Source organism: Antedon mediterranea, chromosome 3 (genome assembly GCF_964355755.1).
Source record: "Antedon mediterranea chromosome 3, ecAntMedi1.1, whole genome shotgun sequence".
Taxonomy (NCBI): Eukaryota; Metazoa; Echinodermata; class Crinoidea; order Comatulida; family Antedonidae; genus Antedon; species Antedon mediterranea.
In genome coordinates this window covers 30,065,394-30,089,400 of record NC_092672.1, presented here as the reverse complement: position 1 = coordinate 30,089,400, position 24,007 = coordinate 30,065,394, and the positions used below count along the sequence as shown (strand labels likewise).

General features: G+C 33.4%; 1 protein-coding gene across 2 annotated transcripts in view; it reads right to left on the bottom strand.

The window, feature by feature from the left end:
* LOC140045176 (N-acetylated-alpha-linked acidic dipeptidase 2-like) overlaps window positions 1–20,531 on the bottom strand; it is a 28,350-nt gene extending 7,819 nt beyond the window's left edge. Inside the window, exons 1-13 of one of the 2 annotated variants that reach the window (XM_072089976.1) lie at window positions 20,456–20,531; window positions 7,960–8,412; window positions 7,080–7,217; window positions 6,780–6,879; window positions 6,513–6,641; window positions 5,641–5,845; window positions 5,151–5,238; window positions 4,493–4,674; window positions 2,920–3,042; window positions 2,270–2,484; window positions 1,598–1,686; window positions 1,226–1,316; window positions 511–751 (exon numbers count right to left, since the gene is read on the bottom strand). In XM_072089976.1, the coding sequence (XP_071946077.1) occupies window positions 511–751; window positions 1,226–1,316; window positions 1,598–1,686; window positions 2,270–2,484; window positions 2,920–3,042; window positions 4,493–4,674; window positions 5,151–5,238; window positions 5,641–5,845; window positions 6,513–6,641; window positions 6,780–6,879; window positions 7,080–7,217; window positions 7,960–8,354 (1,996 nt within the window). In that variant the 5' untranslated portion in view covers window positions 8,355–8,412; window positions 20,456–20,531. Of the gene's footprint in view, window positions 1–510; window positions 752–1,225; window positions 1,317–1,597; window positions 1,687–2,269; window positions 2,485–2,919; window positions 3,043–4,492; window positions 4,675–5,150; window positions 5,239–5,640; window positions 5,846–6,512; window positions 6,642–6,779; window positions 6,880–7,079; window positions 7,218–7,959; window positions 8,413–14,576; window positions 14,656–20,455 lie in introns of those variants that run through there. The other variant, XM_072089975.1, reaches the window with a different exon arrangement.
* Between the last annotated feature and the right edge of the window lie 3,476 nt (window positions 20,532–24,007).

Sequence of the window (24,007 nt, the reverse complement as noted above, 5' to 3'; positions counted from 1 at the left end):
AAATAAAAGTGGGAAGAACCCATAAAAGACAAAAAACAACCACATTACAATGCTACTATGAAGTTTAATAATAATGACAATCAAAGAGGCCTCTGCTATGTGCCCCGTAACAGGTGTGTCCCTTAATAGGGGTGTTCCTTAATAGAAATATCCCTTAATATGGGTGTCCCTTAATAGAGGTGTCCCTTAATATGGGTGTCCCTTAATAGAGGTGTCCCTTAATAGAGGTGTCCCTTAACAGGTGTTCCTTAATAGGTGTCCTTTAATAGGGGTGTCCCTTAATAGAAGTATCTCTTAATAGGGGTGTCCCTTAATAGAAGTATCCCTTAATATGGGTGTCCCTTAACAGGTGTCCCTTAATAGGGGTGTCCCTTTATAGAAGTATTCCTTAATAGGGGTGTCCCTTAATAGAAGTATCTCTTAATATGGGTGTCCCTTAATAGAAATATCCCTTAATATGGGTGTCCTTTGACAGAGGGTTGCTTAACAGGAAAAGTAGTATATCCTTACCTAGGCCAGAATACTTTTGGTTGTTTGAAGTTTGGAGTAGTTGTAAGCCTTGAAGAAGTACATCAGCATAGTTGACAACTGAGAATGGTAACACAGGTTTATCGGCAATCTCGTACAAAATTCTGAGTGTCACTTTGACGACAGCTTCATGGTATTCAAGAGAAGCATCTGTCATGTTGATGAGTCGAGACGTATCCAATTTTGTGTTGTATATGGGTAGCTTATCAACTCTTATGTTTCTCTGTAGAGGATAAAAAATGACTGGTAATGGTACAATTATCACAACATCAGAAGATGATCCCTGTAAAATTATCAGCACTATGGAAAAGGATAAACTACTATAAAATTATCAGCACACTAGAAGGGGATCCCTTACTGTAAAATTATCAGCACATTAAAAGAGGATCCCCTCAAAATGATCAGCAAATAAGATGAGGATCCCCTAATCTAAAGTTATCAGTACAATGGAAGCATATTACCTACTGTAGAACGTTCAGCACACTAGAAGAGGATCTCTACTGTAAAATTATCAGCACGCTAGAAGAGGGTCTCCTACTGTGAAATTATCAGAACAATGGAAGAGGATCCCTTACTGTAGAATTATCAGAACACTACAAAATGGCCTATTTAAAGTTTGATATTCATCTTTATTGTTCATGTTTTGGGGGACAATACATCATTAATTGGTTGAGTTGAAGTATGCACCATATCTGACCTTATTATAGGTGTAACTAGGTGATATTGTAGGAACTCCAACCAGATGAAAGAAAGGACTGTCATCTGACCCACTACCAGGAATACTCAAGCTGAAAAAGAACCAATTACTTTAAAAGGTTGCAGTTGGAACAGAAGCTATAATAACACAAATAGTCAATCTAATTATTACCAATTGATGATTATTGAAAATATTCAATCCGATACAAGTACAATTATAGTCTAATGTATTTGTATTACCCCTCTGTGAGCCAACTGTGTGACGTGTAAAAAAGGCAGCGAATGTCCAAGCACTTGGTGTTCAGATGGATCATAGAAATTTGTCTAAAAAACATTATTTTGTAGGAAAACTCTGTCACAACATATACAGTACCTTGGGTTTGTCTTATCCAGTGTTTTATCTACCGCATTGTTCATCCAGTCTTTATAAATGCTCATTTTTTCATGACTTGGACATTTCACCTGCAAAAAAAAAATAAATATTTTAAAAATTACTGTACCATTGTTAAACTCTGTTTACACTATGCAACTTTATGTAACAAAAAAAAAATGTGATGTGACCATATATGGACACGATGACATCATATCACTACCATATTTGGCACATCATTTTGTCAGACTAGTTTGATGATAGTGTAGACAGAGCTTTATATTATACAACTACAAGAACATTTTTCTCCTAGGAAGGCAGTGATTTTTATTTATTTATTTTTATTTATTTATTTTTATTTATTTATTTTATATATTTAGGCAAATTGCCAAGGATAACCATAAGCAAATTCAATCACTATCCTTCTTAAAGGTGGCAATCCGTTCACGAGACAAACATATACACACAATGCTCTACATAAACAAAGTCTTTATTACAAGTCTTTGGGAGTGGAGTTGTAAATTGTCATTAGAAAAAATCCTGACATATGACAGGACTTGAACCCAGGACCCTTGGATTGGCAGCCAAGCATCATAACCATCAGGCCACAACTCCTGAGCTTATATGCTAAACTAGCCTCTCCCAAACAAACAAAACTACGCCTCACCAACTTACATTTTTACTTGCTTCATACACGACATTTGACAGAAGTGGTGAGCCTGAGGCATCAAATGAATAATTGCCGGGGACAGCATTGTCCAAGTTGATGTATGCAACAACACTCTTCTTCAGTAGGCTCAGGTTCTCCTCCACCCATTCTGTTGAGCCAATCTGGCCTGATCCACCAGCATCCCAGCTGACTAGCATGATGCTACGGTATGGCTTCCAACCTAAGTTTTATATAGTAATAGTTACACAAGTACTAATATTTTTGATTTTGCAATGTATTTTTGATATTGTATACAGTATGTAAAAAAGTGACCAGTAAATGAATCAAAATAAACTAAATGTTAAATTTTACCTTCTTAATTAAAATTGTTATCTTTACTCAAAAACATAATAACAATACAACATACAGTAATACAGTTTGTTAACATTTAGCCTGCAACAAGTTAAGAAAATATTTTAAACAGCTGACAAAAAAAATTAGTTTATTTAGTTATGGTATATACATACCAGTATTTGATTTTAGTACAATTAACCAAATATTATACTTAAAATTCATGCCTGTACCCGAGCTTTAAAATTACTAAACAAACAACAATAAAAGTAGAAAGTGTACAAAATAAAAACAAAAAACAACAATACGTAGTAAAAATACATACCACGATTATCTATCAAGAAATGCAAGAGACGAGCCACTTCCAAAAGGCACACTAATCCAGTGCCAGGTGAACTGGCACCAACGCTAACAGAGTCACGATGACCGCCAATTATCACATATTGATCTATAACGAAACAGAAATGCAAGTCGCAATAAATAAAATATCAAGGAAGCACGTTGTGTAACTTATTGCAATGTCTGTAGTATGTCACTTTCAAAAAAACAAACCCAAACAATAGAGAGAAATGGCGAACCGACGTCTAAAATCCGAGTGGGTATAAAATCATAACAAACCGTTGAGGGCGACACATTTCCTATGTTTATACACGTGAATCATGGCGTCGTCTAACCAATGTTGTTGCTGTAACACTCATCATAATTCTTGTTGTATTTGTGTATTTACACAATAAAACAATGAAATATGTATAAAAGTCATCCATCATTCACAATCATATTCCTAAAAATATCTCATATCTGTAGGTCTACATTAGACTAGGCCTATTGTATTATAGTAGAATGGTGTTATCAAGTATTCATTACTGGCGGTATCCCCCCCCCCTCCCCCATGCAGGAAGCATCACTAGCCACATAACAAAATGGCAGTTGTCAAGCTGAAACTAATGCTAGGCCTACATCTACTAGAGATGCTCTATTTAGTCTTACTACCTAGCTAGGAGAGGCCTAGCAGCACCCTAGCTAAAGTAGTAGTAGTAGTAGTACAGTATGCAATAACTTATTATTATTACTACAGTATTATAATAACCGATAATCCGTGCTAGGCTCGAGGTACTACAGCATACAGGCCAACTATCTCTACTAGGGCCTAGAGCTGGGTACAGTATATAACAAAAAGGGGTCTTAATTCAATCCAAATTAAAATAAAATATGTTAAGATTTGCCCATATAACATTAAAATTGTTAAGGGTGTTGCAAAAAAAAGATACTGCTATTATGTGTGTTTTAAACGTTCTTTTCTACCTTCCTTTTTAACTCAACCCATCGGAACTTCCCATACAAAAACATGTGGCGAAATGGTTTGTTTACAATCTATACCCACTCGGTGAAATTTGAGTGACGTCATCGCGGTTCGCCATTTCTCTCTATTGTGTACAATTAAATTAATCTAATGCCAACTTTATGTCAATGGATACCAGATGTCTCTATGTAGCTGGTTACCTGAACCAAGTTAAGATGATTTTAATATTTGGTTGTCCAAACAGGTTGAGTCGTTATGGAATTTGGATAGTGGTCACCTGATATGGCTGAATCACATTAGCCCAGAAGATAGTAATATACGGCAGTCACTTAGCCACAGTCCTGTTGGCATCACTTTAGCATTAGGTTGCTCTCTAGTCAATTATTTAAACATCTTCGTCATCTTGGTAAAGTAAGAGTAGTTTGACCATAAAGGAGATACCCACCTAAAGCTCTGTCTACACTATCAAACTAGTTTGTGCCCAAATATGGTAGTGATATAACATCATCATGTCCATATATGGGCACATCACATTTTTTTAATAGTGTAGACAGAGCTTAAAACATCTCAATATAAAGTACATAAAATAAAAAATCACCTGGTTGTACTGTTCCTTCAATTGTAGAAATAACATTGGTAATCTCCTTTTGCTCTAGTTTGTTGTCAACATCCAAGTCTACATTTATATTCTGAGTTGTACCGCCCTCTATGTGATAATCTCCGAAAGTTCCCGACCAATCTGGGAACTGGTCTTTCGGAGGAGCAGCAGCTTGCATGTTCCTGTCATAACAAAAAACAAAAATTCAAATTTGAAGATTGTATTTCCCTCAAGGATAATTGTCATAAAATACATTTTCCCCCTCAGAATGAAGTGCCGAGATTGAACAATTAACTTCTAGTGGTATGATGTTGGAAATGAGAATCAAGCACTTATTTGTCCAACACGCAGATAATATAAATATTATATTTCTATTTACTTTTAACTGAATGAAACTGCCTCGACTGCAAATTTTATAAATAATTTTTAAAATTAATAATTAACATAAAATAAGTATTCTTATAAAAAGCCAACTTTTTAAATGAAATTATAACCATGCCTTTGAGTTTTAGCAAGAACCTAATTATTCCAAGGCAATCTAACAACAGGACATGGTGCCTGTTAAGGGGCGTGGAACTGATCTTATGGCAGCCACAGATAAACCCTTTGATCTCCAGATTTCAGTATCATGTTGTTAGATAGCCTTGATTATTCTTACTTGATAATTGCATATGCAATTTCATAACCAACCGATATAACTGGTATTTTTGCAAATCCTGTCTGATTAAATGTTATTTGCTGAACACCTGTAACAATATGCAAATGAGCTAAATATAATATATAACATATCTAAGCATTCTCAACAGTACTAAATTGAAAGGTGAATTTGCATATTGTATTGGCAAATTTCTCAAATAATTAATGAAATTATTTGTTTTGAAATTTACAGCATATTGTACATGCAAAAAAAAATGCTAAATGAACACCTGCAAAAATATGCAAATAAGACTGTAAGATCAACAATCTATTTGAGAAAGAAACTGATTGTTTGTGAAACATCATTGTAAGTACCATTTTTAATACTTTAATATTTTGGATCAAAAAAAAGAAAAATTTCTGTTCTATAATATTAGATTCCAAATGAAATCATTTCATAATAATAATAAACAATTGGAAAAAAAGTCTTGAATAAAAATGAAATTTCAAACCTGAAGCAAAACCAGGAGAGAATGGATCTCCCATTGAGGTCAGGATTGTGTCCTGGACGACGGTCCGCTGTGGCAACCCTAAAGTGTTGGGAAAAACTTGCGATGTTTTTGTTTTCTCATTTGTATAATCAACATTTGGAGCATAATCCGTCGGATCAGCAAATACCATCATTCCCTTTATGTTATTTTCTTCAGCAATTTTTGCCTAGATAACAAAAAAGTATTTAAAGAGATTTAATTGTGTGCTTGGCTGTTTCGTCCAGCCATATTCCATATTTGGTCCCTCTCCATTAAAAAAAATATAGCTGTTTGTTAGTTTTTTGTCTAAATAAAGTAGGCACAGAGTAGAAGTGATCTGCCAGTTCAGCCTGTAAAATTATTCAGCTTTTTGTAAAATTAATTAATTGTTTAAGATTTTATCTATTCTATTTTGCTGTTTGCCGAGAAATTACCAAATAAATATAAATATTGTTTTGGATGTATACTGTACAGTATGTTATAAATATTTTCTGCTTCCAATGCAATAAGTTCAAGCCAACATTTACACAATTAAACCTTTTTATGCAGATATCTTAATACAAACTTCTATTTGGGTTGCTCATTTTGGTAGTGGATAAAAAGTACATTTCTAGCACAGTTTGCTACAAATGGTTAAAGCCAACTCAGATCGTACGACGAGGCCTGACAAAACGTTGACTCGTCGGTGCTGTCCGACTTGAATCCAGAAGAGATGTCTTGAGTTAGCATCAGGCATAGTTTTTAGGTTGTCGTGAGAACTTTAAAACATGTTTAATCTTATCCTGACAAGACGTCTCGTCAGGGCTCATCATACGATGCTATCTGAGTTGGCCTTTTGTAAACAGCAAACATACCATAACAGATAGAGGCATCTTGCCCATCCTTGCCAATGCAATAGAATGCTGGTCAAAGTGATATTTTGCAGTCTCGGTCAAAAGAGTGTAATCCTTATGACGTCCGTAATTTACAAATATTGGCTGACCCTACAAGAAAAATAACAATTGCTGCTATTATATAATAAAAATAAATGCACTTTTTCAACATAATACATGACAGGCGATACATAATCAACCAATCAAATCTCAAGGATATTGTGTATTATTATGAATAATTATACTTACAGATGCTGACATATTTACACTGTAAGGTGTGTAAACTCCTACGTCAGAGCTGTACAACGGCGTTGCCAAGCCTGGTAAACCAGTAACAGTGAGAACGTTTCTGGAAAAAAAAAACTTCAATGTTAAACTAAAGAGTCTAATGTGTGGTAAGACTATGACTTGATGACCTCATGAATATTAATGACCTCATGAATATTGATGACCTCTATAAAAATTACCCAAACCAAGAAACCTATTAACCTCCTAGTATGATCTTTCCTTTTGTAGTCTGAATTTTTAATATAATATTGTTTCACTTACGAGCCTGGAGTAGACAAGGTGACATTATATTTTTTTAATGTAGTTTCGAATCCGAGGGCTGTCCATTGCTTGTGTATTTCAGAGGCCATTGCATTGCTCCAATTTGACGCTGCTAAATGTTGCACATCACCGAATTTTCTAAAACAGTAAACAAAAAATAATAATCGTTTAATGACGTAAACAAATTTGTCCTATAAACTTCCTTGAAATTGAAATATCAGAACAGAAAACTTTGAAATAATTTTCTGTTTAAAAAATGCATTTCTGTATTTTTTAATACCAATAATACATCTAAACACTTTATTTTACTGACATTATTTAAATTATTTAAAATTTTAATGTACATTTAGTTACCATTTAGTGATTATGTTGGTATGGTCAGAAAAATTATTTGCACATTTAAAATGACAGGAAATTAAAGCTAAAAGGCAATATTAATTGAATAACTATAATATGCATGTGTAGGCTTAGTTATTTACTCGGGTAAGTTGGTTTCATTCGCTAACTTTTGGTGTGTAGATCATCAAATTTACCCAGGTAAATAATGTTGCCATGTTATATTTTTTCCGTGAGTGAAAACCCCTAATCGAGTCTCATGTGCGGTATGGGTAACCGCAATCAGTTTATTTTAACGTATTCCTATACAACTACGAATCGCGTTATGACTACGACTAGTTACAATCGGTTCCAGTGTCGACATAAGTACTTGCTTGCACACTGGTTCCTTTCAGTTCAGTTTCGTTCAGTTTTTCAAAATGCTGACATAAGCTCTCTCGCGCAACTAGTTCCTTTCAGTTGAGTTGAATTCCATGTAGACATAAAGGCTCCTTAACTAAAAGCATGAGCGCATCCTATTTCTACAGTAAAAACAATATCATACCTTCTATTGTCAGTCATTAGAGTTTTTGATATCAAAGAACTGATATTACTAAGAATCTCGTCTGTTGTTGGAGTAGCCACAGTCGTTCCCGTCCCATCCGTCTGGTTTTTATTCGTTCCATTTTCCGGACATGTGCTCCCATAACTGTGAACACTTCTCCGTACCAAATATCCAAAAATAAAACCGAAACAGAAAATCAAGAAGATCGTAAAACCGGCCAGCAAGATGCGTCGATTGTTCGAACACCACATCAAACGAGGTCGGCTAGGACTTCCGTTTGGTAGACTAACTTCATTCTCCAAAGTATACACGCCCGTTTCTAGTTCCTCATCCCCGCCACCAGAGAAGCGTGTATATGTGGCAGCAGAGTTATTTGTATCGTTTCGATGATCCATCCTCTATTCACCTACCTCAGACACTGCCAACTGTTAAACCATCCACATAAATTTTAACCTGCAAATTTTACACAAAAAAAAATGTTTTACAACCATCAATAAAAGTTTAAAAGAATCAATTTAATATTATATTGTCCCATAGTTGTTTACAAATTGAATTCCTTTACTCTTAATACTCAAGTTGATTTTTTAAAAACTAAATAAAACCCATTTGGGACAGGTGTGGAAATACCTACATTGGGGTTGGGCAGGTGAAAGGTTATCAGCTATATAGTTCATTTATTTCTATTGTATGTAAAATATGGCTAAGTAAGACCAATCTGATGTTTCAACTATCTCATATTTCAAATGTTTTTTTTTTTCCTGATGTATTCATGTTGTTTCGATTTAATCCCAATTGTTTATTACACAACTTTTTTTCTTCAGACCAACTGATGCAAAAAGCATTCTTCATTCATTCAAGTGAACACCTTTTACTAATTCTGATAATATGACTGATTCACCAGCGACACCATCCAGAGCAAACCAATTAGTGTGGTTCATCATCATCATCATCGTGTTTGACACAGTAGCAACATGTCATAATGTCAAACCCATACATATTAGTGTACACTAGGCCTACCATGTACTGTAGACACATACATACAGACTGTAATCGGAATAGTTATTGAATAGCTCTCGATCTGGATTACAGACGGACGTGAACCAGGCCTTATTAGGGAGCTTTCAATTTGCGATGACCGAACTAGGTCAGGTCAATTGATGTGTCATTGGTCATCGTCTGAACCTACAACCATCAAACCAGTGTCGAGGTTGGAAGCAACGTTCACACGTTGAATGCTCCTTATTGTTCGAAATGTGTACCATTTCTGCTGCATTAGTTATTACTAATTTATTCTCAATCACTTATTTGCAAGTCAGGTCTCATAAATAAATAAACAATAATACTTGAAAAAAAATAAGTAACCAAATTATAATTATGAAACAGTTTTTTTGATGGACGAAAGAAAACCTGCAGAATTTACTACGAATTGGGAATCAACCGACACACATTCATTCATATCCTACTAAAAATAATACTATAAAGTGTTTAGAGGAAATACTCCACTGAATAATGACATCCTTATTGAATACAATCCTAAAACTGTTAATAAATTTCTTGTCAAATCTATAGACTATCATACAAAAGTTTACTATGATTAAAACGTACTCTCCACTCCAAAAGACTGTGTAATACTAATAGGACTTTGTTTATGTATAGCATATTGTGTGTACAGTACGTTTGTCTTGTGAACACAATTGCCACTTTTAAGAATAGAAGGATAGTGAATGATTTTGCTTGGTTATTATATAAACAATAACTAAAAATAGTCTTCTGTAGTATCAATGTTTATGACTAATATTGTTAATAAATTATAACAAAAGTACAGTATTAATAAGTTTCACTTTCCATTATTATTATCATGAATGTCATGTCATGTCATGTTCTGAGGGTCTGTTTCTGCTGAAAAAATCAAAATAATCGATTTTTTCCAATCACCGCAAACCACAAAAATAATCGCGTTGCAATTGAAAATTGCTACGACTTTAATCGGTTATTCAGGTAATCGGTTTTTAAAATCACGTCATCATTCCCCCACAGCGGAGTTCAAGTTATGAAAGGCCGATGAGAGTTGGTTTGTTTTAACATCGTATCGCTGCCTAAAACTCTCACATGTAGGATTAAAAATTACTCTTACGTAAAGCTATATTATTTGTAAAATAAACATCTAGGCCTACTACCGTACCACATACAACAGAATAATGATGTTATATTAATAAGGACACGTCGGCGAAAAAAGTTCGTTTCGCCGTTCGTTGGTTCTACCTTCGGCCTGCTAGGCCTATAGGCTATATATTTCTACCAAAACAAGTCAACAGACAACAGGCCTAAAAAATGACATGTAAAACATCGTTAGCCTGGACTGGTGGTATGTAACGGGTGTACTTGTAACACAGAATCCTGGAGTCTCTCGGTATAATTCTCCCCCACAAAATAATACAAATCAAATGTTTAACATTTGATTGCAGGGGTCCCAAGTCTACCGCTACTCGCGGTAGTCTACCGCTTTTAGTACCCATCTACCGCGCTACCGCGATCTCGACGTTTTCTACCGCATTTTGAATTTTTTACCGCATTTTCAAATTTTCCCATATTTTTGGCCAAATTGATTTACGGTTACGCCCAGGCTCAGCCCAGGTCAACAATAGTCAATACAAAAGTGAGGCAGGATGTTGAAACAATGTCTATTCATGCAGTCTCCGTGGTCTATTATTGTATTTTTATTTGTATGCACTGCCACTGTAACAATAATATAAACATTCGCGTACCGCACGGTACTACACGCCGGACGTAGAAAAAAAAAAGCGTGCAACCAACCGTGAATCAATCACGTGGTAACCGGAATACGCGATTATCAATTGTGGGAGGATCCAAGTTTTAACTAAATAAACGCTTTGATTATACAGTGGTTGAGACACGTTTTTAATAGTTATTACATTTTTAAACACCCTCATAATTAATGGACTCTACCAATGTTGATCCGCTGCAAAGAACAACAGGTCGCACATCGCACGAGGTTGTTGAGGCGGTGTTTTATTTGGTTTTACCATCCATGAAGGTGATTTTACTGTACGATCCGATAATACGATCATGTTAAAATGATTTAAAAGGCATATGGATTCGCCAAGCAAGTAGGCCTACGTTTAATAAAACTTTACCTAAGATTGTCGTAAGCTCTTTTGTTCAAACTTGTTATTTATATAGCAATAATCCACCCGTTCCGGCATGCACGCTAGGCCTCTATTCTATTCTAGCCTACTCCTCGATCGATGTCGATGGTGGGGAATTTCCCAGCGATAAGAAATCGGCGAAATAGCTCATAAACGGCCTACATTTTATTTAATGTTATATCTTTAATGCCAGTGTAATTACGTATGGATAAAACAATATAAAACTCAATGTTTGTCATCTGAAATAATATGTTAACTCGTGTAGCATAAGACGGATTCGGAATAGTTTATTTCGATTGTTTTGGGGTTTTAAAATGGTAGCTAGCTAGGGCCTAGCTAGTAGAAGCCCTATGCTAGGCCTGTGCCTAAAAATAATGAGTAAATTCTATTGGGCAATACTATCACGTGTAAATATTGTACATTATGTAATTAAGTTAAATTATTTTATATACTGAATTTTAGTTAAAATACAGTATTTATTTTTTAAATTCTTTGTACTGAGGATGTGTCCATAAAAAAAATAAGAATGTAAAAATAATGATGGATAAACCTATGTAAAAATTAAACCAACTTATGTGTAAATATTGTATATATTGTATGTAACATATTTAGTTAATTAGGAGACGTAAACGACACGCGTGTTGATTTTCGATTCCCCGTGCGTTGACTTTCGACGCCCCGACGAATTGAATGTGGTTCACGACAAAATCTCCTGCGAATGGACTTTCCCAAGTTGGGACCTCTGTGATTGTTATTCGGTATACATCGCGATCGTGGTTTTGCTGATCGTCGTCGATATCGCGCAAAACAGCATGCTTTGTTACGTGAATAAGTTTGTCATACTCTAGAGGTCAAAGTGAGGTCAATAATCGCTATTTGTGTTGCAGCTCAAAACTGCTCCGCAATAATCGGTTAAAACAAGAAATAATCGATTAAAACACGCAATGGATTGAGTGTTTTTAATCGGTTATTTTTAATCGGTTATTTTATTTTGCGCCGTTTCTGCTGCCCAAAAATAATCGATTAAAAAAATAAACGGTTAATAATCGATTATTTCTGCTCAGCAGAAACAGGCCCTGATACTGGAAGCTTGTTGAAACTTTTTGTATGCAACTTTTGGTAATGGTACAGTATTGTAGTACAATGATGAATGTTTTATAATAAGTTGAAGAGGGAAACTAACAAACTGTTCTATTAAATGAGGCAGAGTCAATCTGGGCTTTGATTTTGGACGTGAAAAACCTGCCATACTATTGGTAATACAGTAGGTTTCATTGAGCACAACTACATAGTACAAGCCACCTCATTAACGAAAGATGACCTTCATAACGCAGCTACCGCGTTGTAATGTAATGCGGTACATGCGAAAAAATGATTTTGACACGCTCCCTTAAATTATAGAACGTTCGCCATGGAATAGAACCGCATGTGATACAAAATTAACCAATCAGATGCCAAGGTTTTTCATATTACTGTGTATGAATGAGAAAAAGATTGTTCAAAATCCAATGATGTTGTCGTCACCGGCTGCAAAGCAACAAAAGTGTCTACTGCCCTCAGTTTTATCTATATCTATCTATAGCTAATAGTTCCCAGGGCAGTTCAGTATGTATAAAACAAAAATCAATAATTAATTTTTGGGGAGTTATGAGAGATGTTGTTTAAAATGATTTATACAACAGATGTTTTCTTCTATTTTGATAGATCTATTGTATAGTATACAGTGTAGGTTCAACAGTTTAAAAAAAGGGCCCCACTTTAGGCCAGCACAGTATGGAATAATCAGGCCTACTGTAGTAGCTCTTAAGTCTTAAGCCAGTCAGATAACAAACAAATCAGAAATAATAAATGTTCCTGTATATCGTATGATAGTCAGCAGGTATGACAACAGTACCTACCAGTATAAAAGAACATAAATCTATATTACTATTTCTTCAGATCAGGCCATCCTAAACAATTATTGTTATTATTCAATTGTTAAATTAATTTGAAAGAAAAAAAAATATACGTAAATTAAAGTATTTCAATTCTTATCTAAAGGCCAGGGTAATGAATAAAAAAATATATAACCATAAAACATCTTTATGAAAAAACAGTTTGCATTCTTGGGTTCTGTAATTATTAGTTTAGATCGCCAGCCAGGTCTATTTTTATTACGATTCAATCAACAGTGTACATTGGCAACATACACGATTTAGTCACATGAACCTGCTTATCCAATCAAAGGCTTATGTAAAAAAATTAGCATACAAGGTCAAATACAGGTTAGATTGAGTCACAAAATCATATCATAACAAAAATATGAAAACTCATGCAAAAGAAAAACCCCGATAATCTGTTTTGGATTTGTTTTTTCCGCAAACTATAGAACTACTGTATAAACAGTGCCAGTCACACTTTAGTACCATTAGGGAGGTTTCGCAACCTTACGATAACGAAAACGGATACGTCACACATTTGTGAAACTTTTGAGCTGATCCCCATTTCATATTCGTAAAGCGTATTCGTGTTGACGAATATCACCAGTCATATTCGTAACTACAAAACGAGTATAGTTTTTGATCTATTTTGCACATTTTGCATTTGAATCAGGAATGATTCATGATTAGAATATAATTATACTTTTATTGAAAGTAATTTACTAAAGTAATTTACTAAAATGCCAGGTAAATTTTGATAAACAGCAATTTTTAAAATCTTCACTCGCTTTGATGTTACGCTAGGCCTAGGCAGCCAAGCACCAAGCAACACGTACCTGCGCTTCTCTCACATTTACCACAGTCATATTTTGGGAGGCGCCCTCAATATTTCGTTGACATGCGAAACAGATTTTTACTGGCTTACATAAAGGGATACGTAACGCACACGTTATCGTATTCGCAAGATTGCGAAACCTCCCTATTATTGGCAATAAAAAAACAAACAGTTTATTATATTATATAAGACTAGAGGTCTGTTAATTTAACCTTTTGACCCCATGTCTGCTACTTTAGGCAACATTTCAGGGCTATGTAACTGTACAGTTTAAACATTTGCATTCAACAGCTCACTGTTCCAATGCAAATCTTGCATCTGATTAAAAGAAAATTGTGGTATTTACGTTAAATCTTTTACAATTTTAACAATAAAATTCTTTTGATATTGGGGTATTGCTAAACCCTGCAAAACAACAAACAGTAGCAAACTCCCAGTAACAACAACAACATACAGTAAAAAAGTGATTTAATCACGATAGTGGATAAGACTCATTGAATCAGGTTTGCTGTCTTTTCTGAAGCTTTTGGAGGTTTGCAGGTTTTTTTTTTATTATTACACCTACTACTGTTGTATACCTTAAATTGTAATCCACAAGTATACACATCCATTTGACAGTATATATTCAGTATAAAACAATACAGGCATTGTTTGAAATTCAATACATATCAGAGCATGCGATATTTAAATACTTACAGTTCCCCCAATAGTTTATGTTGGTAAATTTAGATTGGTTTTGGTGTTCAGCCAAGATTGTCTTTGTCAAGGATGGACTCACATACAGACTTCAAATAATAGTGTTAGTTTGTTGTGGCGACAGCCTACAGTAGTAGTAAACAAAAACAAAATGTTTAATCCAAAATCTAGGTCAGCTACAATAGCTTCTGATCAACACGTTTTCACATTCAGCAAACAATAATATGAGATAAAAAAACGTATGGTACTAAAAACATTTTTTTTTTTAAACGAAAACACTTTGATTTGATTAGCTAGCGTATTGGTCATATCCTGGGAAGATTATATGCAATGTGAATGCTATACGTTCCATCCTGTGTTCAAATTATTTACTAATTCTTGCTAAATATGACTAAAATACAGTAGTTCCATTTTACAGATTTAGGCTTATTTTATGTATTGTCGTCCCCCTGAAAAAAAAATCTTACACATTTTTTGTGTTAAATATGCCTTTTTAATGTCACACAGTTAATATTAAAGAATTGGATCGACCAAAATTTATTTACCTTAAAAAACTGCAGATTAAAAAGCAAAAATAGTCAAATTAACTGGAATTGGAAGTCAATGGGTTTTTGGTTGAATGTCATTTAATTTAAAACAATTTTTTTTTGTACAAAAGTGATTGACTTTGTTAAAAAAAACCTGCAAAATGGCTTGTTAAAAGTCTGATTAATCTTCATTTTAATGGGGTTTTTTTTGGGGGGGGGGGGGGGGAAGGCAATACATCTTTAACACACTATTTGTACTTATTATTAGTATACTGTCAGTACTTGGTAATATAGTTTTGAAAAGTGGAAAGTGTAGTGAGCAAAATGCCACACAAAACTTTTTTTGCAACTTGTACATTCATAAAATGTAGTACAGTACAAACTGAACAGACCATTCATATTGTATGCAACATTATGCGGTATGACGGAAATGATTCCATTAAAAAAACACCATAAAAAAAAAGCTTTAACTTGATAAAATCTCAATTACAGTATTTTCTTTAGAATTACACTACAATATTCATTCACTATTCAAACAGTACCCACAATGCTTTATTTACATTTTTCCACTTGATTGGCTACAATACAAGTACTACTGTATATTTTGCTTTTTTTTGCCATTATAAAATATGCTTGTCTACATTTAATAATAATAATAATAATAATAATAGCATTCACACGATGCCCAACATTTTTAATTAAGCATCTTTTTATACTTAATTCTGTAAAAGTCGCTCTATATTCAATTCTTGTTATTAATATTGCAATATGGTTGTGTACTGTGTATGTATTGTATACCTGTCTCTACCAGCCAGCAACACTCACAGTTCCTAACATAAATCTAGCTTGGTATTTAAAAACTGACAGATCCATACTCTGGTCTGGCATTTCCCAAAACCTTATACCTGTGTTATAGTGAAGATTTTTCTTCGGCCACTTCAGTCTACTATACTTTATATACAGTATATTTACATTTTCTAAACAAATATTTGAGAATAATGCAAGATGATGAAGCAGTTATCTATACTGTGTATGCTTTTACAGTACAGTTTAACCATAGTGAAAAGTAGGCATTTCTTATTTACTTAAAGCCCCATTCCCTACGTTTTTTAGATCTAATTTAAGATCACAAACTATATTTAATGTAAAAATAATACTATATGGTCCTATTGCGATAACTTTTTTCGTCTTTAAACGGTTAAAAATGTGAAAAATAAGTCGATTCTAATAATTATAGCGGCCCGCTATAAATCCCAAAATGCATTGCGCGCGGATTGATATTTTTGTTTTTCACCTGTAATTCGCCCACTTTTCGATCGATCGTGAGGCCAAAACAAATGGAAGACTCCTAACTTTTCAGCAAAAATACCGGGTTTTCCCCAATTTGTATCAACGGAGTCTGGCAAAAATAGAAAGACAATTAATGCAGCAACTATACAACGTCAGGCTAGGTATATAGCTCGCGTACGATGTTCGTACGTTACCGATGTTTACCAGCTAGGCCTACAAAACTAAGCCTAGCTAGGCTAGGCCTAAGACCGTCCACGAGAGGTCGATCGCCGCGAGCTACTTAGGTAGTGCATTGTTTCTCACTTTTTATCATAATTTACCATAAAACGTACATTTAAGACAAGGAATGACATGGTTTAATGTTTTTAAAGTGATATATATGTATTATTTTCCAAAAAACGTCCAAAATTGCAGGGAAGGGGTCTTTAAACCTGCACTGTCTAGGTTTTATACAGACAGATTGAGTTCACTAACGTATCCTATCCTCAGTCAAACACTAAATGACTAGCTTCAAATCAGGAATCTCTGAAAACCAGAAACAAAAAATAAATACAGTTATGTCCAAAAGGTCCCAAATTCATTTTTTTTTTAACCATCAACAAGGCCATATACATGGCTGCAGTCGCATGCTTAAGTTAGTGTTTACTGACCAACTGACCGACCGACATAGTAAGCTGTAGAGTCGCATTGGACACAACTAAAAATACATTTGAAAGATTCCATGTACTGTACAAGAAGACATAGAATGACATTTAGCCCAGCCCCAACAATGTCCGATATTCAGAGAATACCTGTAAACAGTATGTCATTGTCAAGACAAAAAAAGTAATTTACTAAGAGTAGGATAAAACAAAAAAAGTCAAATTTATAACAAATGAATACAGATTGACAACTTACCCGTTCCTTACAATTTCATGCCAAAAATAAATTTAATCAATGCAGTTTAGTACTGTAATTTATATATCATCACAAGCAGGGTTGTCGTGTATTATTTATTTTTCACAGCCTACACATCATCTTCACCCACACAAATTAATACATTTCCACCACAAAAACAAGCATTGAAAATATTCCTGGTACCCGTATCCGACTACTAGTATTATATCGCCATTAGATTTTATTGCTTTAACTTTACTGCGTATAAATCAACGTAGAATCGGCTACCTGCATACACAAATTGATAATTCAGATCCACGACAACTGAATAACAGCTGACTGAATTAAAATGATCTATAGGCCTATGTAGGATAGAAATGATGATACTATAGGATACCATTGTACAGTACTAGGCCTGAAGGTCAACATTATTTTTACTGCAATTTCTGAGTAACTACAATTAACTCAAACCCATATGAGTTTTCTAATACAACAGATCTTGTTTCTATCTGAACTTTCCTTTTTCCTGTATTCTTTTGACTCCTTTTAATACAGTAATCTAGTTTATTTAAAATATATTTATTTATTCAAAATGCGCAAATTTGTAATAAAACAATTGTTCAGTGATTTTTTTTTTGACTAAATTTATACTTTTCCATATGTGTATGTTGCTAGTACATAATTATATTAATTATGATTAATTATGTTTAATTATTAAATGATGCAGACTGAGTGCTTTCTGCTAACCTATGGCTAAACAACACAGTCTTTATTTAATTTATTTTCTAAAATCATTTTTTAGTCCCAAAATAGTTTTGTAAACTTAGAACCACAGGCTAATTACAATTAATTGTTGATACAATTGGAAAGTTTGAATATTCAAATATTTAATTAAACAAGTGTATGCATCTGATAGTAATATGTTTCTTTATTAGGTATGCATTATCATGCATATATAACCTCTTGATTCTGTCAGAATCTTTTAATTTTTTTATTTCCTTGTAATCTAACCTTGAAAATTCTACTATAATTTTTATAGCAATTTTGTAAAATGTTTCAGTCTGAATTTTGTTTTCTTTAGTCAAAATTCATCTAAAGTCAGGTAACTGCAGTAAACTACAATTACTGCAGTAAAGTATGATTTTTTAGTGTGTGTAGTTTGTTTCAATGTAGAAGAAAACCAAATCATATTATTAAACCATAACAAAAAAACAGAGAATAATAAATGAAAATTAATTTTTAAAATTCTTAGAATTACTGTATGCTTTAAAATTAATAATTTACAGTTATGCACATTATTTTAATGAATATTGCAGATTATTGCAAACCATTATGCAAACACACTAATCTAAAGCTCTGTCTACACTATTAAAACTTTACAGGACAAACAAATGTGACGTGCCCATATGGACATGATGTTATATCACTACCATATTTGGGCACATCATACTTTTTTGGTCAAATTACTGTAGTTTGGTAGTGTAGACAGAGCTTTAAAACTGCCCTTCAACTGAGACTGTACAGTAAAGTCTATTTAAACAGTCCTCTTCATAATAATCTTGTTTAAATAAAACAAAGAGATATTATTATTATACTAACTAGATTATAAAGATATTTATGAGATTATGCATTATGGTTTTAAATGCTATAGTTAAATACAATGTTGATTAGAAGTAGTATGATTAAATGATAATACGGACCAAGTTTTCATTAGTTTAATGAATTTGAATTTAAAATATTAAGTACGCATTTGTTTAAATAGTAATTGTTTAATGGTTTCCTAAAATTTCTTTTAGTAATTTTTAGTATTCAATCTTAATTGATTAACTGATATTACTTTTTAAACCGTATTACAGCAGAACCGCTATCAAGACCCAACAAAGTGTCCCTTATATACGAGTGTCCCTAGTGATGTACATTCCTTCATTTTGTTTCATAGAAAGGTGTCCCCATTACATAGGAGATCAAAAGGAGGGGTTATTAAATGAAATACAATAATTATGAATCATATATTTCAATAGGACTATTAACACTGTTATTTAAAAAAACTCATATAATGTAAATGCACAGATGGTGCTTTATACTTAATAGAGAAAATATAAATACTTTATAGTAAAAGGTGGGAGTGTATACGCTTCATACACGCATATTATTTTGCTACAGGACAGTTGATTTAATTATATTCATTGTTTACATGTTATGCTACACTACTACTATCTACGCCGGGAAAACGCTCTAGCTTATTGTTTACCAATTAGCGAATCAGGAATCAGGAAGTCTTTCGATTATAAAATTGAGGTTGGTTGTATTTACATAAGCACTATTACTAGATGATATGATAAATTAATCATTATTCGTACTGAAATTTAAATTATTCATACAGAAATAAGCCATTTAGAATGCATTCTGTAGCTGTAGTATAGTTAGTAGATTAAAAATAACTTGTACATAATAAATAAAACATTGTACAGTGAATAATACTACTACTTTATAGACTCGTAAAAGCATGATATTATAATCATGCCATTGATAAATCCACAACATCCAAGTGTTATTGTTTACAATTTCGTTTCATAACAAATGATTGTAACCTAGTGTAGTACTACTACTACACACTACAGTACTACTACAAATGTCAATAACATTTAATATTAATAAATAATAACAACATGGCAGTCAACATAGACAGGTCTTAATTATTGTAAAGAACTACGGTGTTTAGTTAGATCGGAATAATAATTATGCATGACGTAGTGACACACCTTCTCCGTGCCTCTGTCTATCCACTCGCCAATCGCCAAGCAAGAGGATACAGTATGGACAGGCCTAGCTAGCTGTTTGTTCTTTTTCTTCTTCATTCATGTGCAAGATCATTGATTATTGCATGTTGTATACAACTATTCAGCTAGCACGATTTTTACGACCTCTCATACGTTTTTTCTTCAAACAAAACAAATCTTTTATCGTATAAAGGAGGTTTACGATTTCACCACACACAGCGGTGAAAAAATATAAAAATGAAAACGTGGTCACTGTCTCGTCTCGATTTCACACACCACACACACGGGGGCCGCGCGGGGAGAAGATGGAAGTAGAATTTGAAATAATGCATGCATCATTTATGTGAAACTCGTTAAATAAAATTAGTTGAGCACATTGGGTACTAAAAACAACACATTCAATTACCTTATGTAATGCTCCCGTTGTAAACACAGTCACGTTTTTTTTATTAATAAAAAAATCGTACGATGTGACACACACAGTCGAGCACATAAAACAGAAGAATTGTATTGATTTTGTTGATAATGAAGCATGGCCGCCCATAGAGGGCGATACGAACGTAAATAAATTGCTTTCTGAGTATAAAGTCAAATGCTGTACAATTGACAGACAATTCGGATTATTACAGTTTGATAAATCAGTAGGACATTTTGTAGTTTTAAAGAAGTTATCACTTCCGTAAAAATTATAAAGAAAACAAAATAATGTTTTCAGTATTGCTTGGTGTAGCTGGTGATGAGGAGGCAGGATCAAGAAGATAAAGATAATTAAAAAGACAAAACAGACGTTTCAATTTTCGGACTAAAAATAAGTTGTCTCACAGACAATAACTATAGTACAGTTTTTCATGTACCAGTTAACGCAATCGAGTCATGAGATGGTAAATATTAAAAGACGGCCATGGGAAGAATGGATGGCAATGAAATAAAGGACGGTCATAGTTGTATTTTGTAACAATTCACAAATGAGTAGCCTACTGTTTGCTTTAAAACCTTTTCCATTAATTTTGATTTTTCTTTTGTATGACAGTGCAGTAGCTATAGGCTAGGCCTAGTGTCAAATATATGTTATTTAAAAGTGTAAATATATCCAAATAATATAAAACAATATAAAAAGTGGAAGAGGTTCCTTGCCATGTTTTGAGGAATTCATTCACACATCCACAGTGTGTTAATGATAATCCTATCTATTCATGTATTTTACACTCAATTATACAAAACATTTTACTCGACACATATTAATTTGCTGTTTTCAGTAGGTCGAGCATGGTCGAATGACTACTGCACTATTGTTTTATGTGGTAAATTTCCACTATTATTAACAAACACAAACACATAACACACTTGCATGAATTCTTGTAATCTTAGTTATGTGTAAATTGTATTCAATTAAAATGTTACTGATACAATACAGTCATAAGTTTTTGTGTGCTGTATGCAATACTAAGACTTCCGTGTATCGAGCATAGTGGGTACTTCAAATATCTTTGATAGAAAGCTAGGGAGACCTTGGAGGTGGAAAGTTTGGAATGGAGGCGGGGCTTTCAATTAGCAAATCAAGAGTTTCAGTAAAGAACGTTTAGACGTAAATAAATAATGAGTGTAAACATGTCAATTTTACTTTATATCGACTATGGTTTCAAGTAATACGACAAAGAATATAAAGTATACACCGTGTCCCCGACTATCAATAAGTAATAATAATGTGCAGTGCATTGAGAGGCCTGCTTTATATAAATGAACTAATATTTTTATTATTAAGTAGTACTGTGTTTAACTGACGTTATAGAATGACGTATTTATTTCTACCCGTTGTGTGCACTGATATCAAATCCTTCAGATCATAGGCCTACTGTCATGATTACAGAAGTGGATCACAAAATAGGCATAAATAACTGTACATTTATATAATATTTTTTAATAAAACATAAACGATATAGGCCTAGTACAGCTCCTACTTTGGGACACTCGTAATTCAAAGGACAGATTGGGAGTTTTTTAACACGACCACACCCGATCACACACAGGAGGTCTGTACATATTCGAGACTAGGATGTTCCTTTAATATGGATTCTATTGACAATAATATAACTGATGTCTATGGCATTTACCACAGTAGAACCCCTATTAAGATGGGAAGACACCCATTATAATTGTCTCCTTAGCGTGTCCCATGAATAGTGGTACCCATTTAGGGGATACATTAAAAACGAAACTCTCCCATACAATAAATCTATACCACAATGAACACTAATTGATCTGGACTGAATTAAAACTTTTCAACGTTTCACCAATTTAAAAGCCAGAGAAAAGTATCATAATTATTCATGATAATCCATTTTTGAATTTATATATAATATTGTTTTGGTGATGAAAACAATATTGTTCCCTAAATCAGAAAAGCAGGAACAAAGGTATGCCAGTTATACACAGGGCAACACAAATCATTTGCATATCATTAGCGAATGATCCAATCAAATTGTATTCTCGTCGTCATTAACACGTTTTTAATTTAAATGAAAATGTGAATGTGGTTCAATGCATACCAAAGATATGGCATTAGTTGCATACCAATTAGTTGTTTCATACCTCAGTTGGTGTTTGCCGGATGTGGAGAAGAAACGAGCCTTTGTCGATTTATACAGGGTTTTGCAGTAGGTAAAGTATTTTAAGAACTCCGCTATCATTAATACAATTAATTTCGTATTTGTTAATAATTGTACTTAGCTTAAAAGTCGCGGGCTGTACCTCCGCACAAACAAATTTGATACGTTATTGATGTAGGCCCTACTGTAAGTTTGTAATGACCAACCATGGCCGCGCGCAGCTGTAGAATAAGTTTCCCATCACGATGCAAGTTTGTTTTTAGTGCGGCTAGAATATTAATTTATTACATTATTTATCAAATTACGGTACTTTAGTTTAACTTATGTTAATAAACAACTACCTGTTGGCTTAATAAAGCAAAGTTCGATACATTTATTTTGCTGTCCTATATTTCCGAAAAAAAAAATGTATAATGTAAAAATTAGTGTATATTGTAGGCTATACATAAGACTATGTTTTCTTTATACCATTTGCAGGTTTTATGTTTTCAGTAATCCAATTAGGCAACATTTATTTAGACATATAGAAAAACCTCTGTCTACACTATCAAATTAGTTTGACAAAAAAAATGGTATGTGCCCAAATATGGTAGTAATATGACGTCATCGTGTCCATATGGGCACATAACATTTTTTTTAAGTGTAAACAGAGCTTTAGCTTATAAAGTCTCACAAAAACATTACGATACGTTAGTCGTTTATTTAAGCTTTGTTTCCACCACTTGGACACAATGCTAAGACGTAAGCAGCACAACGCAAGAAATTTAACCAATCACAAGCGATGGATTAACCGAACTGCTGCTTGTCATTGGTCAGCCAATAAGGGTCTTTCACTCTGTTTCACTGTTCCTTATCCTTACGATATAACGTTCCCCACACATAGACGACAATTAATTACTTTCTCTTCTTCTTTTCAGGTAGCTGGTGGGTGGGGGTTAGTGATCGATTCTTAATTCAATGAAATTAATCAAAACAAAATTTAAAATATCCAAATTTTACATCCTACTGTAAAGCCTTACTGATTTTCATCTGTATCTTATTGATTCAATTTCAACTTTTATGACCAAACGCTTTGAAACCTTTCAAGAGTTATTGCGTTTAATTAACTACATCAAGATTTGTGGATTCTTGTATATCGTATATCAAAGATTTTCAAATTAATTTATTTATACAAATTAATTTATAAAATGATCTTTTGATAATTAATTTATATTGTCACGATTTGTGGATTTCAAATTATATCAAGATTTTTGGATTTTAATTTATATCATGATTTGTGGATTTTAATTTATGATATCATGGTTTGTGGATTTTAATTTATATCATGATTTTGATTTGAATATCAAGATTTT